This window comes from Manihot esculenta, chromosome 13 (assembly GCF_001659605.2).
Source record: "Manihot esculenta cultivar AM560-2 chromosome 13, M.esculenta_v8, whole genome shotgun sequence".
NCBI classification, from domain to species: Eukaryota; Viridiplantae; Streptophyta; class Magnoliopsida; order Malpighiales; family Euphorbiaceae; genus Manihot; species Manihot esculenta.
Genome location: NC_035173.2, coordinates 1735781 through 1747880, shown reverse-complemented (window position 1 = coordinate 1747880; position 12100 = coordinate 1735781). Strand labels below are relative to the sequence as shown.

Sequence of the window (12100 nt, the reverse complement as noted above, 5' to 3'; positions counted from 1 at the left end):
AACTCACTCTCCGTGGACGAACCTTGCGGAGGAACTCTTATGTTTTCGGAACATTAGATTCTCATAATGTTTGCATTATTCAAATCGACATTCTCGCTTCCGCTTCGTCCACCCCTACTCGCGCGGGTGCTTCCCTCTAAGGCGGAACGCTCCCCTACCGAACATCAAAAATTAGAAATTAATTTAAATTTCAAAAGATTAAATGATTATTAAAAATTTTATTTATTAAATTTTTTATTATTACATATTTAATATTTAAATCTAATATTAAATTTGACCATAATAATTTTATTATATTATTTTAAAATTTTTATAACGATTTACTACTGTCATTTTTTTCGCTATAAATAATCTTCAAAAACACTCCTATTTTTCTATTTTATTTTTTTACTTTATTTTTTATAAAGATAAATTTTTATTATTCTAATTCTATAAATTAAATTCTAAAAAATCTATTTAATTATGAAATTATACAATATTCAACGCAATTCAAATTTTATTATTTTATCATATGTTTTGAACCGCATATCTCTCACTAACATAAAGAAATTCCAATGTAAATATGGTATATCACCAATGCTATATATGTATATATTTCCTTTTCTATAATATATTGAGGTATGTGTTTGGGGTTCTTTGGACATTTTGGCAATGATGGGTTGGCGTTTCTTGGAGAATGAGGTAGAAATTTTGCAGTAAGCACTTCAAATCATAAAATGGGTTGAAATTTGGCGTGGATATTACGTAAAAGTTGCATGATTGATTAGTTGGATTCAACGCAATATGAAAAATGCATACAAATTTCCCACAAAAGCAAACCCTCTTCTCCACACCCAAATGGACGTTTCTTAAAAAACACTATTTTAGTGCTCCAATAATAATTTTTCAAAAACTACAATTTATTATCATATAGCCATTGAACTAAGACAAAAAAAAAAACAAACTTGCTTGTCGCTTTTAGACATTGGCCCCATCACTTGCCTCTTTAAAGAACTCCCTCGCCTGCCTACAGGGCAGAACCAGAAGCTTTAGATGAAGACAGTGATTAATGATGTTAAGTTTTTATTAAAAGCAATATATAGATTACTTCTCTTTTCTTTTTATTTCAGTAATCCCTTTTATAATAGCTTTGTTAACAATTACTTTTTGATGAATTGACCAAGTCTAATGTAAAAATATAAAAAAAAAAGTACCAACAAACAATATAAAATAAATTAAATATAAAAAATACCTTAAAAACATTTAACTTTTTTCTTTTATTATAGATCAAACTCAAAACTTCTTAATTTACAAATAAAAAAATCTGAGCTTTAACAACCACAAGCATATAACAATACTTTTTCATTATAAAAAATGACAATTAAAATTTCATAAATGTGTAATCACAAAACAATAACACAAACAAACATACATATATATATTATAATATTTTAAAAAAATTATTACTTAGTTCCATAATAAATTAATTGGTCTCTCGATTTTAAAAAATATATTCAAACGTTTTTTATATTTTAAAATGCCTACTAATTAATCCTTCCACTAACTTTTTTCGTTAAATATTTTACTATTTAATCTCTATAATTTTAAAAATTTTTATTAATTAATAAAATGAATAACTAATAAATTTTTTAAAATATTTTAATATATTTTTTAAAATAAAAAAATCAATTAATAAATTCTTTTAGAAACTAAGTAATAATTTTCTCAAATATTTTTAAAAGAATACTTGCATGCAGGTGCAAATTGTTGCAAGCATTTTCCACAACAGAGACACCGAGAAAATCAAGTTAATCGCGTTACTTGTCGTCTGGGCTATCATAAGTCAACCAATACAAAAATTAAAAAAAAATGTTCATCCAAGAAAATTCTGTGGATTCAAATTCAATTCCGAGTTAAATTAACAAATCTTTTATTTGGTGAAAGATTACGAATTACCAAAGCTTCCACACTCACGTCCTTTTATTTAATTACGAATTAAAGGATCTTTTATTGGGCACATTATCAGGTGGTCTAGGTGCACCACTTTATCCTACTGTGATACAATATTAAATTAATAATATAATAATACGTAACTAAAAAATTTAAAATTTAATAAATTTAAAATAATTTATAATATAATCTTTACAATTTAATCGAGTTCAATTGCAAGATTATGGAATGGGTCAAGTTATTTGCCAAGAAAGCTCCACCTACTCTGCTAAGAATTGATCAGAAAGATTTGACCCCAGACACTGACCTCGTAAGCTTTCTAAGAGACTCGTTAGAAATTTCATACCTTTATGCTCTGATTGTTTCTTGGCTTGAAGATTGAAGAAGAAGCTTTACTCAGTTCCTTTTTGCTTATTCTATAAATCCCCATTTCTGCTGTTCCAATTGCAAAACGTACAGAGAAACATACATCTATTCATCCATCCCAAGAACATCAATCTATTCATTTCCATACAAAGCTTTCATATCAAACATGTTTGATATGCCAAGTGTGCCTTCAACATCATCAGTTTTATCAACCTATACCACCTTCGCTGCGTCGGCAATGCTTGTCAAGACCATGCTCAATGAGGTGCAGAACATGGCTAGCCAACTGATACCCCAGAAGCTTCAACAGAAACTATTGTCAAGACTCGGAGGCCTGTTCAGGAACTCTTGCCAATTGACTCTCATCATCGAGGAGTACAATGGTTTTGTCATTAATGAAATCTACCAAGCTTCTGAAGTCTACTTAAGCACAAGAATCACACCATATATAGACCAGCTTAAGGTTTCCAAAGCTCACCGAGACAAGAACCTCGTAGTCACCATCAACAAAGGACAAAAGATTATAGATGTGTTCGAGGAAATTCATCTAGTATGGGAATTTGTATGCAGAGAAGCACAAAACACAGTTGTGGATTGCGAAAACTACTCTGAAACCGTAGAAAAATCAGAAGTTAAATCAGTTGTCCTGAGATTCGACAAGCGATACCAGGAGAAGGTGGTGAAAACTTACCTGCCATATGTAGTACAAAGATCAAAAGCCATAAAGGAAGAAAACAAGGTCGTCAAGCTCCATTCTCTGGGAACTTTCAATGGAGATTACAGTGGAGGTCCTTGGGGATCAATTAACCTTGATCATCCATCAACTTTTGATACATTGGCAGTAGATCCATTACTCAAGCAGGAGCTGACGGATGACTTGGATAGATTTGTGAAGAGACGGGATTTCTACAAGAGAGTAGGAAAACCATGGAAACGTGGGTACTTGTTGTATGGTCCTCCTGGTACGGGCAAGTCAAGCTTGATTGCAGCCATGGCCAACTACCTGAAATTTGACATCTATGACCTGGAACTCACAAGTTTGCGCAACAATTCAGATCTAAGGAGATTGTTAACCTCAACAGGCAATCGATCAATACTCGTAATTGAGGATATTGATTGCAGCATTGAGTTGCAGGACAGACAATATGGAGCACATAACAATGGTGATAGCCAGGTGAGCTCCTATTTCCTTGTTTAGATGCACTCCCCATGTTGCTCTAATGCATTCAAAACTAAACTAAAAACTACTTCAATGCTCCGTAATCAAGTTGTTGTTTCTTCTTGTTGCAGTTGACATTATCTGGATTGCTCAACTTCATTGATGGCTTATGGTCAAGCTGTGGAGATGAGAGGATAATTGTGTTCACCACCAATCACAAGGACAAGCTAGATCCTGCATTGCTGAGGCCAGGCCGAATGGACATGCACATAAACATGTCCTACTGCACTCCAAGCGGATTCAAGATTCTTGCTGCTAACTACCTCAGGGTCAAGAGTCACTGCCTTTTCACTGTCATCGAACGACTGATAGAGGAAGTTGAAGTGACTCCAGCTGAAGTTGCAGAGGAGCTCATGAAAGGTGATGATGTTGATGTTGATTCTACACTTAATGGACTTGTTGGATTTCTTCAAAGGAAGAAAGAAATGAAATGCAAAGAATCAGAGTCCAAAGTTAAAGAAGATAAACAAATGAATGAAAATGACAAGGCAAGGGAAGAAATGGAGAAGAACAGTGTCAGCAAGAAATCCAAGAAAAATAAGAGGAAGAAGGCGAAAACTGGGGAAGGAAGAGTTGTGTAGGCAACCTAGCCATGCCTTATAAAGTTTACATCCAAAGTGATTTTCAAAGTTAAAACATATTACTACTGCATGTAATTTTAAGAAATTTAAAGTTCTCAGAATAATTCAATGTATTTTAGTGTGTAATTAAGTTATATTAAACTAGCCACTCCAGCAACTTGAAGGAATGGCATTGTTGTTCCATCATGAGGGTTAATCTACTAAGGCTTCACTTACATTACATACACACAGTACATGTATTTCCTACACGAAATCGAAGGCACGGAAAAGAAAAGAAAAGAAAAAAATCCAGAACTTACAAGGGCCTGTACATCTCTTCTTCTCTAGGAAGACAAAATTAAATAATGCCATGGAAGAAAGAGAAATAGAAGATACAACAGAAATTTACAAGACCTAGTTTAACACTGGTAAACTGAGTAGCTCTTGCTCTTCCAAAAAAAGCTTAAAGCTTTCCCCATCCTCCTCCTTGAGACCGATTTACAGAGTGGTTTTGAATCCTGGCTTGGCATTGCCTTGGAACTGCTTTCAGCCCGTTGAAAGCGCACCTCAACAGGCGGTTGAGGTTGATCACGTTGCCGTTGCTCCCGGAACAACATTAGAAGTTTTTGTGCCTTCTCTTTTCCTCTTGGGGTACCATTAACCGAGATAGAGACTAATGCAGGGATCACCCCTTCTTGTAGGACCGTCTGGCTGCAAATTTCATTGCCATTGCACAAAATGTAAAGGCATGAGGCAGCTTGCTCCTGCTCAATGGGCTCACCAGTGTCCAATACTGTTGCTAGTGCACCAATAAGGCCAGGAGCTGCTACCATTTCATCTTTTCCTGATTTAGTTGAAGCTAAATTTATCAACACTGCTATGGATTTTTCTGTCCATGCAAAATCACCGGGAGCTGCAAGAAGGGACTGGAGGCCACTTATGATGCCAGCTGAAAGGAGGTTCACAATATTGCTGGCCTGGGAGGAGATATTATAAAGGGTATGAAGGGCATCCATCTTGCATTGAGGCTCAGCTTCACCTTGAAGAATCTGGACTAAAAAGGGCACAGCCTGGCTTGAGCCAATTATGGACTTCGCATCTGCATGGCAAGAGAGATTCAGATAGAGGGCCGTTGCTGAACCAGGGGAATCAGAGTTGCAGACCATCGTCTCCAGCAAAGGGATAACACCCGCAGCCAGCATCATTTCTTTGTTTCTGAAGATAACAAGTAGAAATAAGAGATCAATTATACAGAATACTGAGACCTCATTTGGAGTTTGAGGTTGGGAGGCGAAAAGAAAAGGAAAATGTTTCTTGAAAAAACACCATTTTTAAATATTGTTGAAAAAAGTGGTTTAGTTATTTCAGAGTTCTTATGACTAAAACTATCAAACTTATCTTTAAATCAATTTTTCATATTGTGTAAAATATTTAAGGAGATGTTTTCTCAACAACAATGCCAAACAGACACCTAGTCAACTACCATATCATGAGACTATTTATCATTAGCAACGAAAGCTGAAGTCATATTTACAAGCTATTTGACCATGGATCAAAAGAAATATTTCAAGACCTTAATACCTAGTATTAGACCGGCACTAATCTCTGGGTGACAACTATCACATGTTAATTTATGTTTATAAGCTTAACGAACCTGTTATTGTTAACGACAAGGTTAAAGAGAGCCATTGCTCCACTTTCCTGAGCCACTGCATTCCTTGCATGCACAGCTGACTCTAGGAATTGCAGCAGTCCTTCAACAAACCCATTAGCCCCCATACAAATCCTGGCCTCCTCATCATCTTTTAGCAGAAGTCTTATTTTTTCTACTACCTTGCACTTTTTCCCCAAGTCATCCTCTTCATTCAGTATCTTCAAAAAATCCTGATAACTTTGAAACATATCATGCTCAAATTCTTCTTCCAGTGGAGTTTCTTCCTCTTGTGGAGTTGAACTTTCCAATTCAATTTGTTCAGCCTCCTCAGTGGTACCACTCTCCTCCAAAGGAACTACCTTCATACCTTTCAATTTTCCAGAGCTGATGCTGTCCACTGATTTTGAATTTGCAGACTCTGACTGACACAATGACAGCCTAAAGTAGTTGAGATCCAGAGATTCTGGTGGACCATCAGGGACCGGAACACCATTCTGTTCACACCAACTAGTGACAAGACCCTTGACACAATAATTAGGAGTCAAAGAAAGATGGGAGAGCTTTTGTTGAGTCTTTGGACAGGTATCATGCCCATCACAAAACCATTTCTCAATGCAGATTCTCTCGTATGTTTGTCCAGATGCAATGATTACCGGATCATACATTAGCTGCAATGATATTGGGCACCTTAATTCTTCTGGTGGCACAGCCATCTGCCCAGATTTCCGATTGTTTGATTTAAAATTGAAAGAACTAAGCTTCGTGAACTGTCGCTCAAAGGCATGACCATCACCAGCATCCTCAAAGGAACCCTTAACAGTGGGTGAACAAGGAGTTGAACCCTGTGAATCATTGTCATCCATGAGCTCACTTCTAAATAACTTGGAGTATTTCCTCATTAGATGTAAGAGATATGCCACAATTGATTCCTTCCGCTTGTCTTCCTCCACCCGAGCTCTCTCTATAAGTTTCTTAAGAGCCCTTCTCTCTGTAAGAGCTGCTCTAGAAGATGTAATACCAAGTCTACTGGCTGCCTGATGAAAACATTCTAGCTCATTATTGTCATTACAGTTATCAAATTTTCTCCCTTGCTGAAGCAATGCAATTATTTCATCACCCACTTGTTTCTCTAACGGATCAAGTGAGAACACAGTATTCTCCAATTCACTTACAATATCCAAAATCTGAGAAGATTACAAATTAAAAAAGGATCAACAAGAAATCCAAGTGAAATACAAAGGTAAAAAAACAAGCAGACATTAGAAAAGGAAAAAGTCCAAGCCAAGATAATATTGGAGTCAAATTGAATAAATTTACAGAGAGATGCTAAGCAAGCAAGGCTCCCACATGGAAAAGGAGAAAAGTTGTAATCAACATAGACACAAACCGTAAATAGAAGTTCCTACAACTTATATTGGAAATTCAAAAGAATAGAAAGGAACAGTTGAAAATTACTGATAGCCCACCAAAATGGCTTGGTCACTCTCAGTTCGATTTCAAACTTCGTCCTCTGTTATGTGTACTATTTACATTGCCAAATTAAATTTCACCATGGGCAATACAATTGAATAGCCTTGAAAAAATAATTATTCACCTGGCATCCAATCGTTTGTGGGACAATGTCTTCAACACGCCGAAGACTATCTACAAGAGCAGATCTTGCTTTTTCATATTTTAAAAGAACAGAATCTCCAGTTATAGCCTGTATGACAATGCAGCTATATTAGCAGCAAATTCTGATAAAAACTGGAAAAAAAAAAATACTGATGAAAGAAATGAAGCAAAAGAACAAAAGAATAATAATCATACCAAATAAAGCTTGCTGCATTCTGCACAGTGCTTAAGAATATTCTTGGCTTTTTCAAGTGCTAAATGCAACGAACATAATGCTTGTATGCCAGATTTGCTCCTAGGTCGTGCAGCTTCCAAAGTAGGGAAAATTGACAATATTTTGTAATATATTACAGAGAGTGCCTTGCACATTTCTCCATGTAGCTGAACGACAGAATACATACTCCATCAATATACACGGTTGATAAAGCCTTGGAGAACAATTATAATTTATACTGTTTACGCATTTGCCAGCTCTGAAAAAATTTAAGACGTGATGCTTTCATAAGCCAGGGAGAGTTAAGAACGTGATCATTTTAGATAACTGGTGTTTTACTAAATACCAACCAAGTAAGAAAGTAAAACTACATCCACTTCAACCAAACGCAAACCCCACGCTAGAGCAATTTCAAAGGCACCAACGCAGATAGCTGCAAGGCTACAAAAGTGGAAATTCCAGAACTTAAAAATTAACCCAGATATTGAAATTCATACCTTTGCATCACTTGCTGCAAATAAATTTTCTTCAACTTCAACGATATCCATAGTCCACATTTACCAAGGAAAAATATATTGCAAATCTATATCAACTGAAACACGCAAAAATAGAATAAATGGAAATTAGTTAAAAACTAAAACGAACCTCCCTCTTCCAGGTAATCTGAAAGAAGAGTTCAGAAAACGCTACAAATAAACTGAAAAAAGGAAGCTAATTAGCATAGAATTTAAACTTCTACTCGATAAAATCATTTGCGAGACGCATCCGACATGAGAATAAGAATTAACCGGGTTTATGATTGAGACATTTTATCCAACGCCGGAAACTCGAATACCCAAAAATGCAAAATTTTATAAAACAAAAATGAATCAGATATAAACAGAAACTGATTTAGACATTTCATCGAATACCTATAAGATTAAAAGATTCCAAAAATCAGCATCAAATGGATAAGTTGTTATTTTTATTGAAAATGACCTACCTAATTAAGATTTTTTTCACCAAGACAAGACCACCCAGAAATCTCCGTCATCTCCAGATGTTCTAAAACCGGATAAAGTATAAAGCGCAATAAACTCCATAACTAAAACAGCTCGAAAACGAGAAATCGCTATCAAATTCCGATTCGTTGAACCGCCAGAAAAACAATAATAAAATAAAATAAAATTACTGATACCTTCCATGTTTTCGACCCAAAAAGAAACAAAACCAGCTAAAAGACGCTAAGGGTTTTGCCCATAGCAACAAACAAAACTTACCGGTGGAAGCGGTGCTAGCCAGGGAGGCTTCTTGAAAGAGCATTTAGAAAAAAAATGACTTAGTAATCAATCCAAGAGAAACAATTATTTGGGTTTCGATGATCTGTACAATCCCATCTCATTTCAGGCTATATTGTTAAGCACCCAGTGATAGATTCCTGTCAATATAGCGAATTCCTCGCCACTTTCCAGTGAGAGAACAATGAGAAGAAAGAAGATGATGATGACGACTAGTAAGAGGCGAAAAAAATAGCAAGAAACGGGAATTTTTTGGGGGGTGAAATACTGAAATATAGTATTTAAAAAATTGTAAAAAAAGAAAGAGGGGTGTATCTTAAAATAACTGTTGGTGGGGGGTTTTTTAAGAATTATTTTGTGGGGTTTATTTGATGTTAATAATTTATTACGAGGGGATAAATTAGAAAATTTATAAAAATGTTTTTGAATCGTGTGGGGGATTTTGAAATTTCCGCCGCTTATTGTGTCTCCCCGATTCACCGGCCGACAGTTGCCGACCTCCTTTGTCGGTTAGCAGATCTGTCATCAATGCGATTAAATTACCATTTTGTCCTCTTCATATGAAAACTTATCATTGGCCGTGTCCATCCCTCACTAGTCACTATGGTACTAGTGTTAAGTGCGCACTCCTTCGATAGTGGCAAAATATTTTCCAGAAAAAAATTTTTTTTATTTTTTAATTATAATACTAAAAAAACAAATATTATCTATAAGATTTATATACAGTTCAATAACAAAATAAAAATAAAAATCCAAAAATAATAAAATTTTCTAAAAATAAAATAGTTTTCTTTAAAAATAATTTTCTTTTAGTTATCCACTCATCTTCCATATTAAAAATATATTATTTATGAGATAGAAAAGTAATAAATTAATCAACCTATTATTTTTTATTTATTAATTTATTGTAATTAAAAGAAATTTCAATTCAAAAATGATGAATTAGATTAGAAAAAGTAATTAAGACACACTCACCTTGATATAAATGTCTGTAAAATAAGGAGAAAATTTTGAGGAAATATGAAGAGATCTGATTTTTTTTTTTTTAATGCAAAGAAGGAAAATTAAATACAAAAGGAAAATAAAATTCATTTTCCTTTTTGTTGCTTTTATCCTCAATTTGAAGAGAAATAAAAAAAGAAAATTTGATTTTTAATAATTTTTTTTAAGTTATACTTCCTTTTTAAAACCTTTTTAAGAATATATATGATAATAAAATAAATTAATCATAACATTCTTTCCTTTTATATATTTCAATCAAAGAGTTCCCATTTTCGCTTTATGGTTTTTTAATTTCCTTTATCTAAAATTAAAATAACAAAATATATATACGATATTATGATATTCATAAAATAGAGTTTTACTCTGTGAACATGAACTTAAAATGAAGAAGAGGAAGTTTCTCTTTTTTTATCCTTTTTTTTTTCTGCTAGTGATGTTTACGACCTCTCTACTACAGTGTCGGCCATTTAATTCTCCCGGCATGCATGTGGATAGAGTTACGAAATGATTAACCTGCTATCTCTCCTTACGTCATATCACTGGGTCGGGTTTCTTTCTGCTGGATCTGGACTCGCGGTGACCCGGACGGACCTTAGATGCTGAGTTAATTGCTTAAGGGATTTCGTGCACTTTAGGTCAATTCTATCTTTTTTGATATAACATTATCCAGGATAGATGAGATTCGGCGGTTATCAATATATATTATATTTTTTTCTAAAAAAAATTATTCAACAGTAATATTAGTGACTAAATTATGAAATATTACTAATTAGGATTTATATTATATAAAAAATTATTAAATTAATTTTTTAATCACTTTAGTTAGTTCAATGAAATATGTAGTAATGATAGGATGACAAGTTCATTAAAATCCATTAAATGTGAGAATTAGGGAAAGATATGTTTTGGCTTTATAAGGCTTTAACTCTTTTGATTTTTAGTTGATGTAGAATTTAGAAAGAGTTGCGCTCTAATCTCCTTTGAATGTATAATTAATATAGGATATTTTTGTAATATTATATATTAAATTGTTTCCTATCTATCAACTTTGAGGGGACATATGGGCCTTAATCCATTTTAAATAATACAATTTTTAATTGTTAATGACGTGTGAATATATCAAATGTATCCCATCAATTTATTTAATTAGTGAGATTAGTTTTAAATTATTGAAACATTCAATTTATGCATTTAATATATATATATTGTGATTAACTAATGTATTTATGTTAATTTTCATCAAAATTATAAATTAAGCTATGAAAATTATTATATAAGATCAAATATTTGGTGGTTATGTTTAATAGTTTTCTTTATATATATGAAAAGGGGAATAGTATTTTATTCAAATCGAAATAATTCAACTGAATTAATTTAAAATTTTAATTTATTTTATATTTTTTATATTTAATTTTAATTTTAAAAAATTAAACTATTTTAATTTGATTTGATTTTATAAAAAAAAATTATAAAATTAAATCGAACGAATTAATTATAACTTAAAGTTGAGCGTCAGAGTGACTTATAAATATCAACCATCTCATATTCTATTAAACTCATACCAATAGGTATAAAATAAATATAAATAAATTATTTAAATTTAAAAAATATATAAAAAAATATTAAATTATGTGTATACTTTATTTTTATACTATAATAAAATATTATTAGTTGGTGACTTTACTGAAAATTCAACTAGTGGATAAGAAATCTCATGATTATAAGCATATTGGAATATATTGTATAATAATTTTTAATGGTAATTAGATATTACGAGAGGTTTGATAAGATATATAAAATAAGTATTCTATCGTTTTAAGTATTAATTATTATAATATTCGAATCTTTTTCTTATAAATGAAATTTGAATAGTCATAATTTATTATAATTATATCTGATAACGATACATAGATGAATATTATATCGTAAAACTAAATTCATTAAATTTTTTTATTTAATTAGACTACTAAAAATATCAATCCATTAAATCTTTACTTTTTTTATGGCTAAATATGGAATTCTATTGAAGACATTTCTATATTAAATTTATTATAAATTAAAAATAAAATTTTGAGATATGAAATTCTATTAATGGAATGTTTAAAATTAAATTATTTCTAATTAAAATATCTAAAGGGAATGGCTCCTACCAAATCCATTCAATCCATCATTAAGATATACAAAATTAGAATATCATTTAATATATGCTTGATATACTAATTTAAATTAATATTTTTAATGTATTAATTATATAATATTAAAATT

General features: G+C 32.3%; 2 protein-coding genes across 5 annotated transcripts; one reads left to right on the top strand and one right to left on the bottom strand.

Annotated features, from left to right (window-relative positions):
• Positions 1-2455: 2455 nt before the first annotated feature.
• On the top strand, positions 2456-4253 carry LOC110629959 (AAA-ATPase At3g50940). Its single transcript, XM_021777193.2, has 2 exons — positions 2456-3469; positions 3586-4253. Exons 1-2 carry the CDS (start codon positions 2462-2464, stop codon positions 4093-4095), a joined length of 1518 nt encoding a protein of 505 aa, XP_021632885.1. The 5' UTR covers positions 2456-2461; the 3' UTR covers positions 4096-4253.
• Positions 4254-4281: 28 nt separating this feature from the next.
• On the bottom strand, positions 4282-9121 carry LOC110629957 (U-box domain-containing protein 6). 4 transcript variants are annotated; one of them, XM_021777191.2, is made up of 7 exons: positions 8816-9121; positions 8539-8640; positions 8054-8148; positions 7538-7815; positions 7323-7430; positions 5729-6912; positions 4282-5289 (listed from the first exon to the last, which is right to left on the bottom strand). In XM_021777191.2, the coding sequence occupies exons 4-7, from the start codon at positions 7739-7741 to the stop codon at positions 4494-4496; spliced, it is 2292 nt and encodes a 763-aa protein (XP_021632883.1). In that variant the 5' UTR covers positions 7742-7815; positions 8054-8148; positions 8539-8640; positions 8816-9121; the 3' UTR covers positions 4282-4493. The 4 variants fall into 4 exon arrangements, with proteins under 4 accessions (XP_021632883.1, XP_021632881.1, XP_021632880.1 ...); XM_021777189.1 differs by having other exon boundaries at positions 7538-7723; XM_021777188.1 differs by lacking the exon at positions 8539-8640 and having other exon boundaries at positions 7538-7723.
• Between the last annotated feature and the right edge of the window lie 2979 nt (positions 9122-12100).

Coding starts and splice junctions, on each gene's coding strand:
- LOC110629959 (XM_021777193.2), top strand. CDS start 2,462: ATGTTTGATATGCCAAGTGTGCCTTCAACATCATCAGTTTTATCAACC. Junction 3,470..3,585: donor ATAACAATGGTGATAGCCAG/GTGAGCTCCTAT, acceptor TTCTTGTTGCAG/TTGACATTATCTGGATTGCT.
- LOC110629957 (XM_021777189.1), bottom strand. CDS start 8,113: ATGTGGACTATGGATATCGTTGAAGTTGAAGAAAATTTATTTGCAGCA. Junction 7,724..8,053: donor TTGCAGCAAGTGATGCAAAG/GTATGAATTTCA, acceptor TCTGTCGTTCAG/CTACATGGAGAAATGTGCAA. Junction 7,431..7,537: donor AATGCAGCAAGCTTTATTTG/GTATGATTATTA, acceptor ATTGTCATACAG/GCTATAACTGGAGATTCTGT.